This window comes from Phoca vitulina, unplaced genomic scaffold, assembly GCF_004348235.1.
Source record: "Phoca vitulina isolate PV1807 unplaced genomic scaffold, GSC_HSeal_1.0 scaffold5, whole genome shotgun sequence".
Taxonomy (NCBI): domain Eukaryota; kingdom Metazoa; phylum Chordata; class Mammalia; order Carnivora; family Phocidae; genus Phoca; species Phoca vitulina.
In genome coordinates, this window is record NW_022589708.1 from 73,737,552 (window position 1) to 73,764,392 (window position 26,841).

Genomic DNA, 26,841 nt, shown 5'->3' on the forward strand with positions numbered 1-26,841 from the left:
CTGAGTTAGTGCTCAGTGAGTACCTCCTGAATAAAAAACATATGATCTCTTCCAGTGTTTTCTTGTTAACAAGTAGACAACCAACAAACCCTCCCTGTCCAAGTAAGTTTGGGAAATGCTGGGCTAAAAAGATTAAACATGCTTCTATGCCTGGGGGTATCTCAAATCTTTAATACGCTAATGTGCAATAGGAATCTGCAAGAGATGCATCTAGCACACCATGTTTTCAAACTGATGGGGCCTGGAAACACCTAATAACATCCTTTGGAACTACTGTTTTATAACACCCATTTAGGAAAATGACTGTCCCTTCAGTTGGATGATCTGCAGACAGAGTACCATGTTCCAAACAGTTCATATCCAAGACTATCACTTGTTTATTTTGAATATCAGTCCTGGTCAAAATGTAGCCAACTAATTTTTCTCTATTTGCCCATTCACAGTTTAAAAGACATATTCCAGTCCATTCCCCTGCCCCCAGAAAAAAATCCTTTCCCTTTCCCTTCAGTTATGCAGAAATCTAATTAACAGGGACAGCATATATCACCAAGAATACAGGAGTATACACCAGCACCTCTTGTAGAAGTCACACCAGCATTCTCAAAGCACAGCAGCTACTGTTGAAAACCACACTCTTGCTAGATGCTATACAAGTTGAAAAGGATAAATAACATGTGTCCTTTACCTTCAATGCTTAAAATTAACTCTATTTGGAAAAAACAACAACATGCAATTGACACTGTATTTCTATAAAAGTTCTCAATTTATAAAAAAGAAGCAGAAATTAAGGACTCGTACTTAATCTTTTACCAGCTGCTAGAAGCTAACAAGTGACTAAAGAAAATGGAAGAAACTATATTTTCCTGATGAACAAAAATAAAATGTTGCAAATTATAGTACTCAGTTTTGCAAATAGCAACTTATTTGAAAAGCTTAATTTTACTCACTCTTTCAATGGCAAGTCCATTAATAGCTAAACTAAAATAATTCTGAATTGAATTAAAGACCATGCTGAGGTGAGTGCAATTTACTCATTCTTTACTGACAAAGGATCCACTTACTGGTTTATTAGTACCGTTATCAACTCATGTCCAAGTATGTCAGGTTGAGAAGTATGCCTCTAAACTGCCAAAGCATTCAAAATTATGCATGGATTTTCAATTTTATTCAAAAGCAAAAATTTACTGGAAACAACCACTGTCTCTGATAGGAGTCCTTCCTGTAGAACAAGAAACCAGTCATAACAAAGTCCTTCAGAAATTTTAATACATACATCTAGCACCTAGATCTTGATTGGTGAGATTTTGGCTTTTCATTCTCCTCTGAAAGTAACAAGCCTTCTTGGAAAAATGACTGATTCTAGGGCTACCGTGGAAAAGTACAAGATGAGCTTAGCATACCTTGCTGTGCTTTTCTAAAAAAGTCCAGAAGTGCTCAGAGAGTGGCAGATACATGTCGCAAAGGACACAGGAGCCAGCCCGGAAGGGCTCCCGCTGGCCAAATCAGGGAAAATGTAAGCATCAAAATAAATAATAAAGACAACGGATTACAACCCACAGAATAAAATAACAATTCATGAATTCATACGGATGGATATAAATGAATGAATGAATGAATGACAAGGAAAGAAGTGAAAGCACTTACAGCAGAATTCCAACTAATACATGTAGAGGAAATTAGGGAACAACAAAAATCACCATTTTGTAACCATCACAATAGTAAGTGTTTGGGGCAAGAATCATCAGTGGATGCTAGGATTAGTGGAAAGAAATGGATGAAAGCGGGCTATTCCAAAGTCTCAAGATGTTTCCCCATAAGAAACTTATTAATTAATTACAGAGGGAGACAAAACTTTAATTACGGAAATCTATGGACAAAACAGGAGGGGAAGAATGAAGGGGGGGAAATCGGAGGGGGAGACGAACCATGAGAGACTATGGACTCTGAAAAACAAACTGAGGGTTCTAGAGGGGAGGGGGGTGGAAGGATGGGCTAGCCTGGTGATGGGTATTAAAGAGGGCACGTTCTGCATGGAGCACTGGGTGTTATATGCGAACAATGAATCATGGAACACTACATCAAAAACTAATGATGTAATGTATGGTGATTAACATAACATAATAAAAAAAAGAGAAATAGAATAGTATTAGATTTACTGAAAAATTAAGATTGTACAGAGGGTTCCCATACAATTTATACACCATTTCCCCTATTACTAATGTCTTACATCAGTACGATTCCTTCGTTACAATAAACAAACCAATGCTGATACAAAAAAAAAAAAATTACCGCGACTGGAAACAAAACGTGACTGAAGTCCTCATGGGCAGTTATGGGGCAGGCAGAGAATATGTGCTTTGAGAAGAAATGCACTGAGAAGGATGTGTCATCACTCTGTCACAGCCCTGCCAAGATCCTAAATCTAATCATCAGGAAACATCAGAAGACCCAGACTCAGACATTCCAGAAAATGGTCAGTTCCCTTTTAAAATGTCAAGTCATAAAGTCAAGGAAAGATTGAGGAACTGTTCCAGATTAAAGAAGAGAGTTAAGGATATATATTTACTAAACATAAAATACATAATATTAAAAATACAAAATACTAAATATATACATGTATGTGTGTATAGGAGAAACGAAAGCAGGAGGAAGAGTCTCTGAGAAAGAGAAAATGTGGTAAAATAATATACATGTGAAAGTCTGAGAATTCTCTCCTGGTTTTGACCTTTTATAAGTCTGAAATCATTTCAAAATAAAAAAGTTAAAAAAGAAACTTCATTATAGTGTTTGTAGTAAAGTCCAATTACCATTGAATTCCATAAAATAGTAAGTTATAATTATTGGGCCCTAAGGTTTTTTCCTCCCTTTTTAAAGTTTTATTTTTTCTACCATGAAAGCAATCCACGCTTATTAGAAGAAATATAGGAAACACAGAAAGGTAAACAATGGGGAAAATGGCCCAAAGTCCAATCCAAGGCATCCACTGCTAACATCTGATTTCTTTCGTCTTTGTTGCGTTTATAAGTCTGTGTAAGACAAAAAAATACAATATACATTCTGATTCTTACTGAAATCTGTTTGTGAGTATAAAAGCAGCATGTGCTTGTGGCAGAAAATCTGGAAAACTCAGAAAAATAAAAAGAAATGTCACCCATAGTTAACCACAGTGAACTTTTATGTATACTTCAACAATATTCTTTCTAGCATTTCATAAGAACTAAGAAAATAGAGGCTGATTATTAAGCATACTCAGTTTGTTTAGCAAATATTTAATAAGCACCCACTGTGTACCAGGCGCCATCCTAGCTGCTTGAAGAAACACAGCAGTTAACACAGCCACAAAGTTTATGTTATACACAGACAACAGATGAACAGATATCACGTGATGCTAAGTGCTATGAAGAAAATAAGACAGGGAGGGAACAGGGAGTGGTAGAACGTGGGTGGTACGCAGGTGGTCACAAAAGACCAGGGAACCATGTAGACATCTCAGGGAGGAACCTTCCAGGCAGAAGGCAGAAAGCCGGTTGGTGTGGGAAGGCAGCCTCCAGAGCTCAATATGGCTGGAATCCAGTGAAATGGAGGGAAAAATGGTTAGAAGAAAGCAGACGAATAAATCCCTTCCCCGTGGAGCGGAGTGACGAGTAGAGCAGAGAGACCAGACAGGAGGATGCTGTTGAGCAGAGATGCAGCGGTGGCTTAGACTAGAACAGTGGCCGCAGAGGGGCCAAGAGCTGTACAGATTTGGTACACAGTTTGAAGATATGTGGTAGGAAAGAGAGAAGACACAAATAAACAAGAACTGGAAGACTAGAGTTCTCATTTGCTAACAGAGAAGAGGGGAAGAGGGGAAAGAAATAATTCCGTTTTAGACATGTAGAGTGTGAGGTGTGCCTATTAGAAATCCAAGTGCAGATCTCTTGTAGGCAGTTGTATACACAAGTTTGAAATCTCGGGGAGAGGTGAAATGGAAGACGTACATCAGCGTAAAGATGGCGTTTCAAGCCATGGGACTGGATGAGGTCACCTAGTGAGTGGGAGCAGGCAGAGAAGGGTGTCAATGACCGAGCCTTGGAGCACTCCCACATGCAGAGATTGGAAAGATCATCAAAGGAGACTAATAAAGAATAGCTTGTGAGGGAGGAGAAACACCAGAGGGTGCTGGCCCAGAAGCCAGGGAAAGAAATGTTCCCCAGACTTGCGACTAAGCACTGGACTTGGCAATGGGGACGTCACCGGTAATGCTTACAAGCACAATTTTAAGAGTGGATGGGACAAAATTTTAACTGGGACAAGAGAAAATGAAGAAGGTAAAGGCAATGAGGATATGAATCTTCTTTCAAGGTATCTTGCTGTGAAGGGGAGCAAGAAATGGGGAAACAGGTAGAGGATGGTCTGAGGTTTAGGTCAGGAGATTTCTCCATATATTAATATTTGGTAGGCATGATGTAGACAGAGCGTGTGTGTGTGGGGGGATGATGCAGAAAAGAGAGGGTGAACACAGTCCTGGAGTGAGCATGAGGATGTGGGGTCCACTGCTTTTGACAGAAACATTATTGCTCACCATTTTAAAGGAGGGTGAGCAGGACACATTGGTACAGAACATATCAGCGGACTGATCTGGCAAAAGGGGATTGTCCGTTTCTCCTCTGACTGCTTTTATTTTCCCAACAAAATAAGAAGCAAGTCATCAGCTCAGAGGGGGAAGTTTGAGGTGGAAAGAAAGATATGAAATAGGCACTCTAAGGGGAGAAAAACTAATTAACAAAGGAATTACAGCAGGATTGCTGAGCAACATTGAGAGCTCACCTGAGGAATGTGCTCATGATTTTAACTCTCTCTTCTTTTCTCACATAAGCATTTAAAGATACAAATTTCCCTCTAAGCACTTCTTTAAATAAATCCCACAAATACATGGTTCATCATCACACATGTTAGAAATAGTTGCTAATTTCTTTTATTTCTTCTTTGACCCAAGGATTATTTTAAAAGATATTGTTTCATTTCCCAATATGTCAGGATTATCTAAAAAGATTATCATAATTACAGTCTCATTACCATCATACTCTTTAGGATACCAATCTTTCAAACATATTATTTTATGGCTGAGCTTATGTTCATCTTGGTGAACACTCCATGTGAACATTAAAAGAATGTATATTCTATAATTTGGGAGTTCAGTGTTCTATAAAGGTCAATTGAATCAGACTGGTTAGTAGTGTTGTTCAAACCATCTATATTCTTACAGATTTTTGTCTGTTTTTTTTATCATTCACAGAGAGGTTTTTGTTAAAATCTGCAATTGTGATTCTGCGATGTCTATTTCTATTTCTCCTTTTTGGTTCTATTTTTATTCCATATTCTTTAAAATTAAAATTTTAAGTTGTGAGTTCTTGACAAATAGACTCTCATCACTATGGAACCTCCTTCTTTACCTCTGCTTTATAGTTTACTTGACATTAATATAGTCACATCAGCTTGCTTATGCATTATGTTTAGTTTACATGGTATCTATTTTACATTATTTTCTTTAAATCTGTGTCTTCATCCTTAAAATGCAAGTATTTTAGTCTTGCTTTTTTACCTAACCTGATAAGCTCTGCCTTAAATTTTAAGTGGGTGTTCAAAATGTTTCCATTTAACGTAATTCTTGATAGGACTGGGTTTAATTCTATCACCTGGGTATTGCTTTTCCATTTGTCCTTTCTGTTCTTTGTTCCTTTCTTCTTCCTTTCCTGCCTTCTTCTGGGAAAATCAAATGATTATCTTAGGATTCCATTTTATCTCCTCTATGCATTATCCTAGAGGTTACTGGAAATTAAAATATGCATTCTTAATTCATAATGATGTACTTTCAAATAATATTTTGTAAAACAAGATAAAACACAACTATATCATTCCATTTACCCCCTTCTACCCTTACAGCTCTCACTGCCATATATTTTAATTTCACATAGGGTATGAACTCTATGATACATTTTGAACAGTCAGAAGGCTTCTAAACAAATAGATATAAATACATAATTTTTAATGAGCATTTATATTTACTCTCATATTTACTTTTTCTGTTGATCTTTATTCCTTCTTGCAGATCCAGGCTACTATCTGGTATCGTTTTCCTTCAGCCTCAAGAATTTTTCTAGCATTTTTTGTTAATGCAGATCTACTGAAGACTTAATTCTCTCAGATTTTATCTGAATAAAATAAAATATGGCTTTCATTTCCATTTCACTTCAGTTCATTCATATTTCATTTCGGGTCTTGTTTCTGATGAGAATCAGCGGTCATTCTGAACACTGCACCCTCCCTATATGTACTTTTCCCCTCTTGCTTATCATTTTCTCTTTACCTTGTTCTTTTAGTAATATTACTATGAGGTGACTAAATGGGATTTTGTTTAATTGACACTTCTTGAAATTTGCTGAGCTTCTTGAACCTGTTGGCTGATAACTATCATCAATACTCAAAAACCCTCATTCATTATTTCTTCTGCCTTATTCTTGCTCTATCTTCTTCTCCTGGGACTCCAATTACCTATGTATTAGACCCTCTGATATTGTCCCACATTTTGGATTCTCTGTTCTTTTCTTTCTCATTTTCTCTTGCAAATTAGTTTGAATAATTTCTATTGGCTCATCTCCAAGCTACTTCTGCTTCGACAGTCTTCGGTTGGGCCCACTAAGTGAATTCCTTTACTTCTGATACTGGGATTTTCAGTTCTGTTTCTTTTTTTTTCTCTTTAGTTTCCATTTCTCTGTTGAAATTTCCTATTTCTTCATGCATGCCATTCACCTTTTTTACTCTGTCCTTCAATGTGTTTTTTTTAAACACTTTCTTAGAATTTTTTATTATTATTTTTTGTTATGTTATGTTAATCACCATCCATTACATCATTAGTTCTTGATGTAGGATTCCATGATTCATTGTCTGCGTACAACACCCAGTGCTCCATGCAGTACGTGCCCTCCTCAACACCCATCACCAGGCCAACCACTTTCTTAGAATTTCTATATCTCTGCTGACATGACCCATCTATTTCTGAATGTTGTCTACTTTTTCCATCAGCATCCTTGACATATTCATCATAGCTATTTTAAATTCCTGGTCGGATAATTCCAACATCCCTACTACATCTGACTTTGGTTCTGATGCTTACTCTGTCTCTTCAAACTGTGTTTTTCACCTTTTAATTTTTTTGTTGAAAGCCAGACATGCTGTACTGGGTAAAAGGAACTGGGGTATGTAGGCCTTTAGTGATGTGTTGGGAAGGTGTGGCAGGAAGGAAAGTGTTCTAGAGTCCTACGACCTTTTTTCTAGCTGTATTGAGGTATAACTGACAAAATTGTGTATATTTAAAGTGTACAACGTGATGATTTGACATATATATAGGTTGTGATATATATATAGGTTGTGAAATGATTACCATAATCGGGTTAATTCATATACCATCACCTCACATACTTTGTGTGTGTGTGTGTGTGTGTGTGTGTATGTCTGTGTGAACCCTTAAGATCTACTTTTAGCAAATTCTAAATGTACAATACAGTATTTCTAATTATGGTCACCATGCTATGCATTAGATTCCCAGAACTTATTCATCTATAACTAAAGGCTTATACCTTCTAACCATCATCTTCCTGTTTTCCCTCCCTCATGGCCCTCACCTGGTAATAACCATTCTACTCCTTCTTTCTTTTTTTTTTTTTTTTTTAAAGATTTTATTTATTTATTTGACACAGAAAGACAGCTAGAAAGGGAACACAAGCCAGGGGAGTGGGAGAGGGAGAAGCAGGCTCCCCGCCGAGCAGGGAGCCCGATGCGGGGCTCGATCCCAGGACCCCGGGATCATGATCTGAGCCGAAGGCAGACGCTTAACGACTGAGCCACCCAGGCGCCCCTCTACTCCTTATTTCTATGTGTTCAAATTATTTTCTTGAAGATTCCACACATAAATGAGATCATACAGTATTCTCTGTTTTCACTTATCATAAAGTCCCTTAAGTACATGCATGTTGCAAATGGCAGGATTTCCTCTCAATGCTGAATAATATCCCACTGTATACACATATATTCCGTAACTTCCTTGGCCCTTCATCTATCTGTGGTAGTCCTATGATCTGGTCTCAGTCTTTTGGTGAGCCTAGGTCCCTGGGACTCACGCCCCTCCCCCTTAGATGAGAAAGGAAGGCAAGAAGGGGCTGGAGTAGGTATTTCCCTTCTCCCGGGGTTGGTTAGGCGCTGGTAAAACCCAACTCCCTTAGGCTCCAGGGAAATCATTTCCCTTTGAGGGCAGGCACTAAGAAAACACAGAATGCTCTGGTTTTATTTCAAAATGGTTACTCTTCCCCTCCCTCTGGGGTAAGCACAAGGGGATTTTTCTCTGATATTCACTGTGAGAACCTGGTAGGATGGTAAAACTCACAGAAGTGTGGGAGCCCCCACTAAGAATGGACCCTCTAGAGGTTTTAGCTCTCAAACTTGTTCTCACTGAGCCCCCCAGTAATCCACCGGTCTCTCCAAATTTGGGGGCAATGGTCTGAACTGTGACCTCAGTTCTCTGACAGATCTAAGAAAAGCTGTTAGGTTTTCAATTTGTTCAGCTTTTTTTCTTGCTGTATGACCAGGAAGGATTTTTAAACTCCTTGCCAGATTGGAAACTGGAAGTCCCTTCAATATATTTTTCATAGGTATTTTAAAGTACTTATCTACTAATCCAAAATTAGGTCATCTGTGGGCCCTGCTTCCACCAACTTCTTTTTTTCTTCATTCTGAGTCACATTTTGGGGCACCTGGGTTGAGCGTCCAACTTCTTGATTTCAGCTCAAGTCATGATCTCAGGGTCCTGAGATTGAGCCCCATGTCAGGTTCTGCACTCAGTGGGGAGTCTGCTTGAGATTCTCTCCCTCTGCATGCCCCCACACGCTCATGCGTGTTCTCTCTCTCTCAAAATAAATTAAAAAAATAAAAATAAAAATTATGAGTCACATTTTTCTCCTTTTCACATGTCTTATAGTTTTATTTTTTTTACTGAACAATGTATGTAGAAGAACAGTAGAGGCTGAGGTAGAGAATGTTTAGTCCTATAAAAGGGCATGCTTTACAGAAGAATACTACTTTAGACTACTGATAATAGTGATTGTGTTCCTAATATGGGAGTGAGCATAGTAAAGTTTTAGAATATTAAGAACCTTTAAAATCTTCCCTCAAAGTTTTTAGATGGTCTGCTTTAATGACAGTATAAATCAAAACAATTAGAAAAACATCTATAAATCACATAAGCCTATATACTCATGAAATAGGAAGAATAGAGATGATAAACCAGAGGACTAAACATTCAGATTTGGCTGACTCTTCAACTTGTGCTGTTATGAATTATTCTACATTTAAATTCTGCTACGTAGAGATTCATCTAGGAAAAGGAGAAATGAAAACCAACCTCAATCATAATTACTTTTATAATGCCCTCAAGGAAGTATTTCTGATATTTCAGGTCAAATGATGGGTCAGGAAAGTGCTTGAATTCCCAATAATTCTGCCTTTTGGGGGAGGGGACTCTTATACTTGCCTCCAACTTGCTGAAAGAACTTTTATCTTATAGTTTCCTAAGTATACATTACTCACCTCCCTTCACTGGCTTTCTATTTTAGCCTACAAGAAATGCAAGCGTTTATCTCAGTTTGAAGAATTAAAATTTTAAAAATTCTTGCTGTTTCTTCCAGTCTACTTCTGTCCAGATACAGCAATACATTTTCTCTTAACATCCCCTTTTAACCCTAGCCTTAAACTGCATGGAAATGTACTTGTGATCTATTTCCTGCACATACTGCGTCTGAATATCTCCCCTTCCTCCCACAAATCCCATTTGGCTAAAAACATCTTAGAAATCTATTCAGTGCATGCCTTCAAAATATTTAGATCTCTATTCTGAGTAGAACTGCACTTGGTATAATCAATTAGTACGACTCCAAATTTTAGACCCGATTAGATAAAGCAAATGTGAGCAAGCCCTTAAGGTAGTATTTTTATGTTGATCTGGCATTTAGTTTGATATGAAACAGTATGTACCATAAGGAGTATTAGTAAAAATATTAACCACTTATTAAAATCTTTGAGAAGAAAATAGACCTCCTTTCTTATTCATGCAATTACCTAAAACATGGAAATTAACAGAAAAATAGACTTTGTAACAATTTTTTATTTTTTTTAAAAGATAATATTTATTTGAGAGAGCACACACACATGCGAGTGGGGAGAGGAGGAGAAGGAAAGAATCTTACAGGCTCCATGCCCAGCTTGTAGCCCAACACAGGGCTCAATCTCATGACTCTGAGATCATGACCTGAGCCAAAATCAAGAGTCTGAGGCTTAACCCAATGAGCCACCCAGGCGCCCCTGTAATAATTTTTTAAAGGAAAGACATACTTAAAATTAATGGAGTCTCAGAATTTTTTTTTAAATATCAAAAAGAACCAGAGATGTATGTACTGGTTTATACAAGAATTTATGATAGTGTTCCCCACCCCCCAAACAAGGAAACAATTTATATGTCTAACAGTAGGGAAATGGTTAAATAATTATGGTATATCAATATAATAATCTCTAGCTATTAAAAATTGTATCTTAGAGGAATCAACAAAGATGCTTACTATATACTGAGTACAGGCTACAAAACCATATGTATAAGATACCATTTTTATAATGGTATATACAAAGCATTACAGATTATTTTCTCTTATTAATGAAAATTTTGTAATTTTTTAAATCTGTGTTTTCCTATGCTTTGTAAGTTCTCTATATTATCTCATTACCATCTAATATGAGCAAAAACCTTGGGGGTGGGAGGGGTGACCCCTTTCTTTGTGACATCTTAGGAGCCTTCACAAGGGGGGAAGAGGAAGACCACTATTATCACAAGAACAAAGAGAAAAGTAGTAAAAAACACCCTAGAGGTATTAAAGAGGACTTATGGCATCCTTGGCACAAATGCCTTATGTTCCCATGTTGGTTTTTTGTTTTTTTTTAAGGTTTATTTATTTTAGAGAGAGAGAGAGAATGAGAGTGGGAGAGGGGTAGGGGGAGAGAGGCAGAAGGAGAGAGAGAATCCAAAAGCAGACTCCCTGCTGAGCATGGAGCCACTGAGATCAGACCTGAGCTGAAACCAAGAGTTAGTGCTTAACCCACTGAGCCACCCAGGTGCCCCCCCATGCCCTTTTCTTAAACAAATTATATTAAAACTACATTATAATATCAGTAGGAATTTGATTGCAAGATACCATAATTTTAATTGAGCAACTAGCTGATAGGAACTAGAGTACTCAGATTATTAATCAAGGAAAAGGATGGAAAAGCACTCCTGATGTAAGAGTAATTGCTACACTCAACTGTCATTTGAAGAAAAAAGAAATCAATATTCCATAGCTAGAAAACCAAATAATACGTTATTAACCAAAACTGTTTTAAAAAAATGGCTTCCCAGGGCGCCTGGGTGGCTCAATGGGTTAAGCATCTGCCTTTGGCTCAGGTCATGATCCCAGGGTCCTAGGATCAAGCCCCGCATTGGGCTCCCTGCTCGGCAGGAAGCCTGCTTCTCCCTCTCCCACTCTCCCTGCTTGTGTTCCCTCTCTCGCTGTCTCTCTGTCAAATAAATGAGTAAAAATCTTTAAAAAAAAAAAAAAAAATGGCTTCCCTGTCCCCCACCCACTCCCCCCAGATCAATCCTATTAGAAGTTAGGAACATGCGGGCGTCTGGGTGGCTCAGTGGGTTAAGCGCCTGCGTTTGGCTCAGGTCATGGATCCCGGGGTCCTGGGATAGAGCCTCACGTCAGGCTCCCTACTCAGCGGGGAATCTGCTCCTCCCTCTCCCTCTGTGCTCTCTCTCTCTTTCACCCTCTTTCTCTCAAATAAGTAAATAAAATCTTTAAAAAAAAAAAAAGTTAGGAACATGCAAAGAAAAAAAATCTGAAAATTACTAGACTAATATTTTATTTTATTGGAGAAAGCCTTGATCCTTTAACTATAAGGCAGTTCAAGGTACATGTTTCCTCTTTCATTTCTATGACTGTTCTTAAACTCATTACAATAATTAATATTTTCTCATTGAAAAGATTTCAATTCCCTGAAAAGCCTGGTAAGTATCTAATGCTGACAAAATTTCTCACCCTTTAAAGTCAAGTGTCTAATTTGGATGTAATGGGAACATGGTACCTGGCTAAAAACCTACAAATTCCCCAAAAGTTATGCAGAGTTATAGGGGTTACAGAGATCTATTTGGTATCTGGGACCATATTCTTTTCGTCATTATAGAAAGTCATTTGCATCTGCATGACGCTGAACTGCCCTTAGAGACGTGACGAGAATCCGAATGATCTGGTGAATCAGGGCCTTGATTGCTAAGTCTTCCTTTTTGGAAAAGAGCAAAGAAATTCCTGTGGACTCCTGGTCTGTTCTTCCTCCCTTGGACCTACCAGAGAATTAGTTACCCTGGACCATCACAGTAGGTTTCCCAGGGCAAGTCTCTGTTGCTCAGGCAGATATGATGAGTCTATGGTCAAGGCAAATCCTTCAACTTCCCACGATACTCTGCCCAGATGGCATTTGTAGATGAAGTCCAGCCTCTTTCTGTACTGCTCATGAGAAGTTCAGATGGTGTGCATCACCCATTACAAATCTGAGGGGTGGAGATACTGGGGGGATGCTAATGGCATGTGGGAGGGAAATGGAGAAGATTAAGATGGTATCTGGACCTAATGCATAATAGTTAGATACTCAAAGGAATAAAAAAATAGATTCTGTTTTGACTTTATCTTGGGAATTAATACTCAGTAAAAGAAGACTTTTTTTTAGAAGATTTTTAATATGACAGATACATGCATTCTTAATTTTCACTTTTTAGGAACACCTGATGAATGACTACAAAATAAGAAAATAACGTAAAAACATTTTTTAAATTCTTATTCTTCCTAACAATTATAGATCATAAAAAGATCAGATCAAAAAATATCTCCTGTAATATATTTCGACTCAGTGGAAAGCCCCCACAAAACCCAAAGATTCACCCAAATTGGAGCATTTATTACACGTGTGAGTGCTGTGGCATGTCATAGTCTGCTTCCTGTTCTATAGCCCGATTCGATGTCAATTATATATGCTTTTTAAAACTCTAAGTAGGCACCAAATTGATTTGTTGTACGCTGTACCTAGAGGGGTACTGAGTGAATCATCACTCATGAATAAATCACTGGTAACCAAAAATGTGCTATTCTATCACCAATAAGTAACAGAGTATATTAGTTTCCTACAATTACATCCTTGGCATCCGTATCAGTCTGCTCTTCTTTCTGTAAGTCCCTTTGGGCTGCAGGCACGGATCGCACAAGGAAGGGGAAGAAAGAAGGTTTGCTCTGGGGATCCCCGAGCTGCTCCTTGAATGGGAGGGAAAGCCCTCCTGCGCAGGTCCAGGGACCAGGTCTCTCTCCACCCTCCTGCACCTAGTGCTCTTTCTCATCGTCAGCTCCTGTCTCTATCTGCACATTCCTTTGCCTTCTTCTACCAGCTTGCTTCTTCTGCCTTCTCTTACACTCTGCCCACAACTCCAGCTTCAGCATGCAGGTGGCCATCACTTCTTTGTCCTGGGTGACATTTCAGCAGCAGATCCCATAACAGACTAGCAAGCTGTGTTTCTTATAGGTTCAAACTCCCTGCAAGCACAGGACTGACCCAGCTCATCTTTTCAATCCAGATACATGGTATCCGATTCTGCAGATCACATCTCTAGGGCACACTCCAATCATTCTCTCTCGAGGGATTCCTAGCATCTTGTTTCAAAAAGCTCCCCCAGTGACTCTAACAGAGACAGGGTTGAGACCCACCGGGGTGGCCTAAATAAGGCCGACTGTCCTTAAGGCCAGTGCCCATCCCTGGTCCACTCATGAGGCAAGAGTGGATTAGGTGGACGCCATGAAACCAAGGCTGGGTGGTACATTACTTTCCTATTGCTGCTTTTCCTTGTTGTGTCAAATGACCACAAATTTAGTGGCTTAAAACAACACACATTAATTATCTCTGAAGTCTGAAATGGAGGGACAACGGGCTGGCTCAGTCGGTTAAGCGTCTGCCTTCAGCTCAGGTCATGATCCCAGGGTCCTGGGTTCGAGCCCCACATCAAGTTCCCTGTTCAGCAGGGAGCCTGCTTCTCCCTCTGCCTGCCGCTCCCCCTGCTTGTGCTCTCTCTCACTCTCTCTCCCGCTGTCAAATAAATAAATAAAATTAAAAAAAAAAGTCTGAAATGGATTCCACTAGGCTAAATCAAGGTTTTGGCAGAGCTGTGTTCCTCCTGGAGGCTCTAGGGGAGAATTCATTTCCTTGTCCTTTTCCACTTTCCAGAAGTGGTCTGCATTCCTTGGCCTGTAGTCTCTTCATCCATCTTCAAAGCCAGCAACAGCTGAATGAGTCTCACATCACATCATTCTGACACGGGTTCCTCCTCCTCCCACATTTAAAGGAACCCTGGGATTACACTGGATCATCCAGGCTAACCTCATTCTCTTGAGATGAGCTGCTAAGTAACGTTCATTTGCCCATCATGTCACACAGGTTCCAAGGATTAAGAGAGGGACATCTTTGAAGGAGCCATTATTATTCTGCCTACCATGAGCAGACTACATGGAACAGAAAATACTGTGTGTGGGGTTTTACTCACAGAAACATGACCAGTATAACACTAGGCTGAGTATTATTACAGCATGAGATACAGCTTGACTATTAAAACTTTAACCATTTGTTGGTTTTCATCTCTTATACTCCACATCAATAGGTATTTCAGCCATAAAAACAAGAGACCAAGCATTCTTATAACAATATATGAATTCAAACAGAAACATTTTTACCCTTCAATAATTTACAAGCTATTTTCCTATAATTATACCAATTTATACATTTTATCAACAACCACTACCCCAAATCAATTGTAATTAGATTCCAAAAGAAATCTATTTTAAAACACATTTTAAGTAATTTCCAAATTGCTTTTGCCTCAGCCAATGATTACATATTAAAAATATAACAACACAGTACAATTCCTTTAAAGAGAAATACTTATCCAAAGTGTTTCTGCTTCAAAATTTAAATAAAAGCACCTGAACATTTTTAACAAACATCTTCCGGTGCTTGAGGCTACTGGTATGTGAAATCATGGAGGTTTTTCTAAGTTATTAGCAGTTTCTGAAAAACTTAACTGTGAAAACCTGTCACCCAAAATGCATCTAAACCAAAAAGGAGTGGGACAAAGTGAGAAAACAAGATCATGATATAAATGTAAAAGTTAGGGGGAAAACATTCCAACTTCAAAAAGCTTTGAAGGAAAATGCATTTTCATGTATTATCTGAGTCTTCAGAAATGAACTATTTCTGGGTGCCTGGGTGGCTCAGTCACTTAAACATCCAACTCTTGATTTTGGCTCAGGTCATGATCTCAGGGTTGTGAGACTGAGCCCCTGTTGGGCTCCACACTGGGCATGGAGCCTGCCTAAGATCCTCTCTCTCCCTCTGCCCCTCCCCCCCCAAAAAAACTATTTCTTGGGTATTTCACATTAATGTTCAAAATTAAAATAATACGAAGTCCTGAGGCACCTGGGAAGCTCAGTCGGTTAACTGTCTGCCTTCGACTCAGGTCATGTTCTCAGGGGTCCTGCGATAGAGCCCCGCATCGGGCTCCTTGCTCAGCAAGGAGCCAATGCTTCTCTCTCTCCCTCTGCCCCTCGCCCTGCTCCTGCTCATGCGTGCTCTCTCTCAAATAAACAAAATCTTTTACAAAAATAATAGAAAGTCCTTTCTTCCTTATATTTGCTTGGATTTATAAAATCTAAATATGTAATATACACATAGTACTGTATATATATATATATATATATAATAATCAGCTTATCTGTTGACCTCAATTTGGAAGTCAGTCCCTACATTTAGGTTAAAATCAGCAAATCTCACTATTTTTTGGCTTTAATCTTCAATTTACTTGGAATATTATTTAATCAACAAATATTTGGGCATCTACTCTAAGCCAGACATGTTACAAGTGTTAACAATTTATCACATTAAAAAAAACCAATTAGTCCTGTCCAAGCTTAAAATAATTCACATTTAAAAAAAAAAAAGTACCAATCATTTTATCCTCATTTAATAAGCTTTTAAAAATTGACACTACTTTGAATCCACACATTTGGTCTTATCTAATAATTTGTAAATTGGTCAATTCTAACTTTACATCTTCAGCACATAAAGTTGGTATCATGAGACCAGTGATTTATTTCACACTGGGAAAACTGGGCGAGCGGGATTTCAAAGTTGTTGGTCCTTCAAAGTTGAGGTCTCTTCTTCAGACAAAATTAACTACCGAATTGAAATCAATTTGCTAATGGTAAAGTTAACAACATGCCATTGGTCATCAGAAAACAGGTGTTCTAGAAATGAGATGACTTACTTAGACTGCTTAGCTGGCGTATGATAGCAGCAAGAGTACTATTGGTTACACATTCAAGTTCACTGGTAATCCCTTCAGGCAGGGCTCCCCGGCACAGGTGCCGGGGTTCGATGTTCCTCTTCACTAAAGGCATGGCTCACAATCTGAAAATTAAAAAGACATTTTTTTAAAAAGCTCATATTCACATTTTAACAAATTTAGAGTCTTAATTCCCTTGAAAGTTGACTCCTTCCCAGGAATTTTCATTACCCTTTCTACATAAATCCGCTAAATATACAACAGATGTTGAATGACTTACATAAACTTTGTCGATTTCAAAGATAGAGAGTACAATCCTACTTCTATAGAAAGATAATGTAAGCAAGATTTCCAGTAAAGTATGAACGACTGAATACATGCATTTTTACCTTCCTTTCCTCTCTAGTAAAATGAAAAGAGAATAAAAAAGGCATAAGCCCAGAAATGCTAAGGGCAGGAAAGGACACAGCAGCCCAAACCTGGACGAGCCCAACCAGATTAAGACACAGAAAAGGCATACCCGGGCTGAAATGAAGGGAGACAGGAAGTGAGCCCGCCTGAACCACAGAACCTTGCCCACCCTGCCCAGCAAAGGCTCAGGAGCAGGAGGTGCCATGTATCCATGAAACGGGTGGGGGGAGGATGGATCCAGAGAGGGGATAAGCTAATGAACCAGATGTACTTCAAGGCTCTACAAGAAGGAATATGAAAAGAGGGTGGCTGGCTTTTAAAAATCCATTCACAAATTCCTTCTCCCTCCCCAGGCTGCTCTTATTCCACCGCACCCAGCTGTTTTACTTTCTGGTGAATTCCAGAATTTGGACTTGAGAAACAAAACATAGCTAAAGGTTAGGGCAGGAAATGCACTGAGGCCAAGAGCATTAAGTCAAAGTCTACACTGAATGTAAGACAGAGCTGCTCCCCATACCCTCATTTCCTAGCTTGCTTCTCCACTTGGTTCCCAGAGCACTGGCAGCCTACTTTTCACTCTCCACCCAAAGAGATCAGGACATTCCCCCCAGAATGTTGGAAAAGAAAAGATATATGAACATGGACACTGAGCCAGGGCTTCTCCCTATGGGAAATGCAACCAGCTCACCCTACTGTTATACCTGCCAATAATCTCTCCCCACACAATTTCCCATCAGCTTTTGATGCCCTTAGACGTAAATAAGAATGGACAGTGAAGGATCACCAGACCTTTCAGGAGAGCCTTCCCCAATGTCCTGGCAATTCTTTTCACTTCTCTCTTCAAGAAGTACATTATAAATTAACATAAAATCTCAACTTTTTGTTTAAGGAGGCATACAGAGTTTCAAACCTACTGCTTATGCAACCAATCTACTGCTCATGCAACCAATCTACTGCTCATACAACAGTAGAAAATCCAACGACTGGGATCTACTGTCATTTTGACAAGATTATATTGCCCAACTTGTAGAAACAGAAACAGAAAGGCGTAGGATATTGGTTAGCAGTCAAACCAGCCCTGAAATGCCAATCTGGAATTCTTGTTATGTGAGACAAATAATATCCTATTTGCTTAAACCACTGTAGTTGGGTTTTCTGTTACTTGAAGTAAAACTGTTTCCCAACGGGGAGGATAACTGAATGGTACCCTGTATCTAAAGAACCTGGAATGTGGTAAGCATAAATAAATCTTTGCCTTTCTTTCCCCTTTCTTTAAAATCTTTGTTCAATCGGGGCGCCTGGGTGGCTCAGTTGGTTAAGCAACTGCCTTCGGCTCAGATCATGATCCTGGAGTCCCGGGATTGAGTCCCACATCGGGCTCCCTGCTCGGCAGGGAGTCTGCTTCTCCCTCTGACCCTCTCATGCTCTCTCTGTCTCATTCTCTCTCTCAAATAAATAAATAAAATCTTTAAAAATAAAAAAAAAATAAAATAAAATAAAATCTTTGTTCAAGCACCTAATAAATACTTACCGAGCACCTACAACCTACCAGGCGGGATGGGGAGTAACAAGGACCCAATGGGGAATAAAAGCAGACAAGATCCCTCCCCCAGTGGAGCTCTATTCTATGAGGAAGCAAGACATTGATCCAAACACACAGACTAATGAACTCAGGGTTAGAAAACCATTTTGGGGGGCAGGGTGCTGAGTTGTTTGCATAGTCATGGGCAGCCTCTGGTGGATGCAGGACATGACTGCGGACTTGAAATCTGAAGGGTGAATAAGGGTCCTGTGGTAATGTGGAGAATAAAACAAAGGAAGGCAAAAGTGGGAAAATTTCTGTTCAATTATCCAACGTTTTTGACTATTTCTGTCTTATGTCCAGGAAGGTGATAGTTCAATATACTAATCATATTTTCAGATTCAAATCCTACTTCATCCATTGACTTAGGTACATTGCCTATAGCACACCACTTTACCTCCCTGTGCCTCTGCTTCCCCATTGTAAAATGGGGATAATAGCAGTACCTACCTTAGAGAGTGAGAATCTAATGAGTTATTACTATATAAATCATTTAGAACAGCCTGGCTTATAGTGGCATTCAAAAAATGTGACTGACTATATTAATTTTATGATATCTTACATGTTGTTATAATGTTATTATTCCTATTATAATAAAAAAAGGAATAGTTTACTAGCGGACGATAAGGCTGGACCAAAGAAAATAGATAACAATAGTTCTATAAAAATTATGTGAAAGAAGAAGGACACACTTAAGGAAGGAGTGCTAAAATATGCAAATTCTAGATCTCCAAGTCTCAAGGCAAAAATGTAAGATTTACTGTGAGTTGTCATGACTTTCTGGGAGAATCCTTTAGAACAACAGGATGGTAACTAATCACAATAGCATGAACTAGAAAACTAGGAAAAAAAAAATCATTGATAAACTTAATAAAAGCATAGAGTGTGGAAAGAAAAATACTGAAAACTGATCAACAGGGACTCGCGCCATGAAATCGAGAAGAAAATTAAGCAACAAAGCCCATGATGTCCACAAAGAAGCACAGAGCAACGTGGGGGGAGGGGTATGGTGGCACTTCTAGAGACTGTGCAGGTAAGCTACTGAACTGGATGTTCTATAAGAATCTGAATTCATGGGTGGTCTGCCTGTAATGCTGGTTTGTGAAACTGGCCCAAGCATGAATTGGCTTTTAAATCATTTCTCAAAAGAGGGATTTACAAGAGTTCGGGGTAAATGTAAGATTCAGGAGCTGAAGGCTATGCATATAATATTCCCCTCTTCCGCATTCATTTTGTATTTATTCAGGATAAATGTCACTCTTTTCCCGTATTTTTAGGCCATGGACATGCCCAGAAAACTTGCCAGTACAGCACCTCCCCAGCTCACCACCCACACTTCTTGGGACCTACAATTATTCAAACGCATACAAATTTAATGATACACGTATCACACAGAGGTCCCACCAGCATGTCCCAAACCTGGCCACAGCTAGTTGATACCTTCCTCCCCTCTTTCCCTGGACTGGGTAGTTCCCCAATATCAGATATGCCTGTCATTCATTAGGGCACAGGTGGGAGCTAGCACAGGCTCTTTGACACACAGGGAGGCTCGAAAATACACACACGACTTTCCTGATGTTCTCAGTTGGAAGGGCTCATACCCTGCTCTGACAGCCCACCCACCCCGGCCAAGTCCTTCCGTTTCATGTTTAAGACATCCCCCTCTCGTGTCACACAGTGAACTGCTGACTTAACGCTGTGGATACCGGGAGGCCCCGGGGGTACTTGGCAGCCCCACTGAAGGTGCTGACCCAGAGGCTTGCTGAAGATGTTATTAGGACACAAAAGAGAAAAGCTTAACTCTGTAGAGGTGTATTAACCATGTCTTTTATACCTGTATTTCTGATACTTTGACATCTTGGAGGCAGATGGAGGTCCCTGGACTGGACAGACTGCTCCTCCCAGAATTAAGCGAATTCCTAGAGCTAGCAAACTCACCCAGGCGCTCACCTTTCATATGCAAACCCACCAACCCAGAGCCCACATCTCCTCTGCTCTCACAGCCCAGGCCAGTGTCCGCCTGCCCTAAGCACCCCAGTGCCAGGGACCAGGCATCTCGGGACAATATTATGCCCCAAAGCCTGCTGTAATTATTCAGCAAATCCTAAACCTGCTTGCCCCGCCTCACCCATCCCTTCCCACAGAAACCACAATAAAGGCTCTTGCCCCCACTTCCCTCTGGCGCTCCCTCTGTTTCCAGATACCCCTTGAACCTGGTGCTTCCCCCCATGTGGCCCCCTCATGATGTGGCATACTCCTCAGTCTTGGGGTCTGCAACACTTATCTTTTCACTGGCAGCCATCGCCCAATCTGTTGGCCTCACCGTACGTCACCTTTTCTGTTACTGTACTATATTACATTAAAACAACAGGAAGTCTGAGAAGGATTCCCATGAGGCACCACGGCAGCTGTTCATCGGTGTCCCCACTGACCATTCCAGGCGACCTGTGGGAGTCTATGTGCCTGGTACCAGGCTAGGACTTTCTCCCAGGGTGGCCTCTAAGCTTTCTGAACTCCGGGACTGAGTCTACAAGTTCTGTGTTTTCCACACTGACTTTTACGGTTCCCCAACACGGCCTGAGCACTGAAAAACCGTCTGCCAGTTGCACACACACCCACATGCGTAGACAGACACGTCTCGATCTGGCCTTCTCCTTGGGTATTCGTCTGCGTTGTTGCAGCATTTCAGCTCTAATTAACCCGAGTCTTCATTTCTCACGATCATTATGCATCTACTTGGCACTCCCACACTTGTCTAAATACAAATGACAACAGAGGGAGGCCATGCTATTCTCTTCCCAATTTTAGAAAAATTGTTTCGTAGCTCCTTTTTAAAGTCCTAATTACCTAGCAATGACTTTTATGGCTTTCCAATTCAGTGCGAAGTACTCTAACACATGTAGTTTTCCCCAGATGGCCTTTATTTTTTCTGACACTAATCCAGTTTTGAATAAATTGAACAGCAGGGTAGAGGTAAAGGAGAAAATGTTGGGTCAGTCATTACTCTTGAAAATGCTTTGCAATGACAAAAACAGACATGTAATGAACGAACCCAATTAGTCACCAACAAATAAGACAGGTATGCCTCTCAACTCCTTCACTGGAAGAACTATGACCCATCCAGATCATTCTTTAAAGTTATTCTGTATGCTAAGAAAAAAAAAAAATCAAAGATTACTAATCAAATTTGTAAGGATTATTAGAGGTTACATAAGGTATTACTATTAAACCTGCAGTCTGTCCAACTTTTCTGGGAAATGTTTCAATTTAGAGGGAGACAACCTGGTTCACATAACTGTGAACTAGATTCCAGCTGCGGCTGAAACCAGGCCAGAGCCTTTCCCTGGGAATTCGGAAGTGGGACCCCCACAGCCCGCTCAGCAGCTGCTCTCTTGAACGGCAGGGATGGGTAACTCTTCCACCACAGGAAATGGAGATTGGCAAGGTTAGTCAGCAGCAGGAGATTAGAAGGAGGTAACAAACTGGCAAAGACAAGAGACGGGGGGACAAGGGCACCCCAGGGCTTTGCCCAATCTCCCTCAGACGGCATTGGCCAACGAGGACAGGACGCTTCCACCCAACCCCCCCACTTCATTGGGGGTCAGCCTTGCCTCACAGTTTAATGGCTCTTCTAGCCTTTTCTTGCTTCCTCTATTTCCTGCCACACAGGCAGTTCCCCCCTAACCAAATCCTCACAGGTGTGATCCCATCCTAAGGGCTGTCTCTCGAGGACCCAGACGAATACAAGTGGCTACGAGAGTGGTCTGGGAAAACAAGTGCTAAGACAGGGATTTGGGACTTGTGCACAGACCGCCCTGCAGGTGACGAGGAGACGGTCTGGAAGGATGGGCATGGAGAGCCCTGCCACAAGACTGTGGTGCACCTGTGACAGATTCTGTTGTTAAGTGACCCAGAAACTGACCTGGTACAGAGAAATGCCATGACGGGCATAATAATGCAGACCCCTGGAAGACGCAGAAGGAAAAACACCTACAAAAACAGCAGGGGTTGGCTAGTTACTGCTAGCGTGCGCTGGTGGCCTGCATAAGGGCAATGAGGTCCTGAAAGTTATTAACAAGCAGTTAATAGCTAAGGGAACATTCGAGCCTTCCTGGTAGGTATAAACAGGTCCTCGTCATGACCTGTAATGGAACTGCGGACCTAACCGTGACAGCTCTGGAGCTCAGATCTTTTGAATGCTCAGTCAAAGCACTCTATTATTACGCTGGTCCAGGCTGTGGCTTTCAGGGATCCTAACAACTGGAACGGGGACTTCTGATGGATGCTCACGATGATGCTGAGTCCAAACACCTCAGCACACCACGCAGAGGCCTCGGCCCCACCAGTCAGCAGGTGTACTAATGGCACACATCCCTTTCCGGATGCCAAGTGGGTGCCCAGTGCCAGGCCTGGGGAGGGAGACTGACAGCATGCTGACTGGGGAAGTGGTGCGTGGCTATGCTCTGGAGGCCCTCGTAAGACACACGCTTCTGGAGTGGGGGAGATAAACTCAACGAAGGTTCTGGGTCTGGCAACTCTGGTGAAGCTTCTAGGGGTGTGGCGGTAAGGGCATGCTGGGATAGCCCCTCCTAAGTAAAAGACAAATCCACAGAGAAGGAAGCACAGTGCCTGTTAGGTTGGGTCCTGGGGGCAACAGGGCCAGAGACTGGGTGACACAGCAGCTGCCAGCTTTGAGTGTGGCCCAGAGCAAGAAAAGACTCTGTCGCAGGGCCAGGCTTGGCACAAGCAACCTAGATGTTTGGGCCGTATGACCCAGCGACCCTGGATGGTGCAGACCGTGTTCGTAATGGGAAAAGGCACATACGGAGCCCCTGGCAAGCTCCCAGGGAAAATCAAATGCATGCCTCTGGGATTCTGAAGTCAAGCCATGCCATCACAAAGAATTACACAAAGGTTTAGGAGCCAAGGGGTAGAAGCAGGAATGGCCCCACTTACCATCACTGCAAAGAGCCCACTGAGGGGTTCTGTGCTTCCATCCCTGCACCACTGGACTCTGCAGGGCTAGAGGTCCGAGTCAGCAAAAGGGCTCATTCTTGGCAGGGGTATGGTCAGGGTCCCAGTGAACTGCACGTTCTGGCTCTGGACAGTACTGTGAACTCATTGGGCCAGGGACCAAAAGTGAAGAGGAGGCCCCCATAAAGGCAGAGGAAGCTGGCTGTGAGCAGGAGAAAGGGCTGTGTTTACACAAGGGGCAGGGAGGAGCATGTGTGGAGGCCAGCTGACATTCATCTTGTCTGTTTCTGGGATCTGGATAACTTAATCATCTACCTACCTTAGTGAGCTAATTCCTGTGCATGCATGCATGCCCGTATACGCTGCACCCGCTGATTTCCTGGAGTATCTAACTCATTACTGCTAACTTATTTCTCACAGTGGGGGTTTGTTCTCTGTACCTCGTTTCAGGAAAGTTGTCTTACGGGGCAATTTTGTGTTTGCTTCTACTGAGACCCCGGCACAGGACTGGGGTTCTAATTTCTCACCGAGAATTCAAGGTTTTTTCTTACTTCTGGAGCCCTAGGCTAATGGCAAGCCATTTCTCTAGGTTGGTGAGCAGTTTTTCTATTCAATTTTTAAGGGATCTGACAACCCTCTGAACATCCCAGCATTCATTCAGAGGATTCAGTTCCAGCTCGCTGCTTCAGGCTGGCCCAAGACACATTTCCGCATCCCGGGTATCATTAGAACCTAGCCTCCAGCCCCTGTTCCAGTGTCCTATCCCCTCTCGACCCCCTCAGCTTCTAACACCCATGGACGGACTGCCAATGTGTTCTTTTCAGCATGGTATTGTTATTAAAAACACATACATGGGGGGGCGTCTGGGTGATTCAGTCCCTTAGGTGTCTGCCTTAGGCTCAGGTCATGATCCTGGAGTCCTGGGATGGAGCCCCACATCAGGCTCCCTGCTCAGCCCCTCCCCCGCTGCTTGGGCTCTCACTCTCATGCTCTCTCTCTCAAATAAATAAATAAAATCTAAGAAACAAACAAAAAAACCACACATATATGCACACACACTCAGGCTTTAGCCAGCATTTGTATGAGTTTGCAGCAACTCGAGTAGCTCATTTCACTTCGTATGTATCACTTGTGAGGACACCCTTAAGAACCCCCAGCCTGAGCTCTGCCTCTCCCTCCATCATTGCAACGCGTCACGCTTCCCTGTTCCTCTCCCCGATGTGGTCCTCAAACCCTCCCCGATGTGGTCTTCAAACTCTGAACAGTAAGCAGTAACACACTGGTGACGAGGTTTCGTGAAAAAATGGATCAAGTGGGTAAAAATGGGGAAGGCAATGTTGAGTATAGAGCATAAAGGTACACTTTACTCTGATTTATGTATTACCTTAACAAATTAACCCCGAGTCCCTGTGTGTGCTAATTACACCTTCCCTGCCTGCCTTACAGCTTGTTCAGAGGCTCACATGAAAATGTGTGTGGGGTAAAAAAAAAAAAAAAAAAAAAAGAGTAACATACTAATGGTATTATTACTTTAATTTTAATATAAGTATAACATTCATTCCTAAAATAAGATACGTAATATTTTCCCCCAATTTTATAGAAGCTTGGAACTTTCAGCCCCATGCCCTATCCCCCTATTTTCCAGAGAGGGCAGAAGAATGGGAAATGGAATAATCAATCAATGTGATGAAGCCTCCATAAGAATCCCCAAAGTATGGGTTTGGAGATCTTCCAGGCTGGTGAACACATCCATGTATTAGGAGGGTGGCAAGCCCCAACTCTGTGGGCACAGAAGCTCCCGCGCTTGGGACCCTTCCAGACTTCATCCTATGTACTTCTTCATCAGGCTATTTATCTATATCCTTTAGGATATTCTTTATGATATAATAAACTGGTAAATGTAACTATTTCTCTTGATTTCTGTGAACTGTGTTAGCAAATGATCAAACCAAAAGAAGGGGTTGTGGGAACCCTGATTTATAGCCAGTTGGTCAGGAGTTCAGGTGATAACCTAGGACATGCAACTGTCATCTGAAGTGAGAGCCATCTTGTGGGACTGAGCCCTTAAATTGTGGGGTCCGCACCAACTCCAGTTAGTGTTAGAACTGAATAGAATTACAGGAGACCAGGCTGACATAACAGAGAATTGCCTGATGTGTGGGAAACCCATACATCTGGTATGAGAAGTGAAGTGCTGTATGTGTAGTACAGGACTGAGAGTAGAAGAGAAACACGGGAGGGTAGTCTTTTCCTATATACTCTCCTTTGCTCTTTACCTCCCTTTTTCTAGGTTTCATTTTATGTTTCTTTATTTTTTCTTGAGTATAGTTGACACACAATGTTTCAGGTGTACAACATAGTGATTCTACAACTCTGTACATTATGTGGTGTTCATCACAAGCGGAGCTCCCATCTGTCACCATACAGCGCTATTACAATACCATTGACTATATTCCCTGTGCTGAACCTTTTATTCTAGTAACTTATTCATTCCACAGCTGGAAGCCTCTACCTCCCACTCCCCTTCACTCATGTTACCCATCCCTCCTCCCCTCTGGCAACCATCAGTTTGTTCTCTGTATTTATGGGTATGTTTCTGCTTTTTGTTTGTTTTTTAGACTCCACATATAAGTGAAATCAAAAGGTATTTATCTTTCCCTGTCTGACTTACTTCACTTAGCATAATACTCTCTAGGTCCATCCATGTTGTTGCAAATGGCAAGATCTCATCCTAATATATGGCTGAATAGTATTCCATTATATATATATATATTTTTCCATTATATGGAAATGACAAGTGTTGGTGAGGATGTGGAGAATGGTGGCAATGCAAACTGGTACAACCGCTATGGAGAACAGTACAGAGGTTTCTCAAAAAATTAAAAACAAATACCACATGATCCAATAATTTCATTTTATATTGTTGACTTAAGTTTCAATTAGCTGATTCTTTCCTCAGCTATGCCCAGTTTGCTAACAAACCCAACTCATGTGTTTTTGTTTCCAGTAGTTTCCATTTAACTCTCTTTTTAAAAAATAGTTGGGGCGCTTGGGTGGCCCATGGTCGCCTGGGTGGCTCAGTCGGTTAAGCGTCTGCCTTCGGCTCAGACCATGATCCCAGGGTCCTGGGATTGAGTCCCACATTGGGCTCCTTGCTCAGCAGGGAGCCTGCTTCTCCCCTGCCTGCTGCTCCCCCTGCTTGTGCTCGCTCTCTGTCTCTCTGTCTCTCTGTCTCGTTCTGTGTCAAATAAATAAAAAATCTTTAAAAAAAATTAAAATAAAAAATAGTTTTCCTCTCTCTGTTGATATTCTCTACAAGTCCATGCATATTGTCCACCTTTTCTACTACATCCTTTAATACATTAATCACAGTTAAAGTCTC

At 41.1% G+C, this 26,841-nt stretch overlaps 1 protein-coding gene across 2 annotated transcripts in view; it reads right to left on the bottom strand.

The window, feature by feature from the left end:
- Window positions 1–26,841, bottom strand: part of WASF3 (WASP family member 3) — a 128,547-nt gene that overhangs the window by 26,850 nt on the left and 74,856 nt on the right. For both annotated transcript variants that reach the window (XM_032403305.1, XM_032403304.1), the window contains exon 3: window positions 16,475–16,617. In XM_032403305.1, coding sequence (XP_032259196.1) covers window positions 16,475–16,607 — 133 coding nt within the window. In that variant the 5' untranslated portion in view covers window positions 16,608–16,617. The remainder of the gene's footprint in view (window positions 1–16,474; window positions 16,618–26,841) is intronic.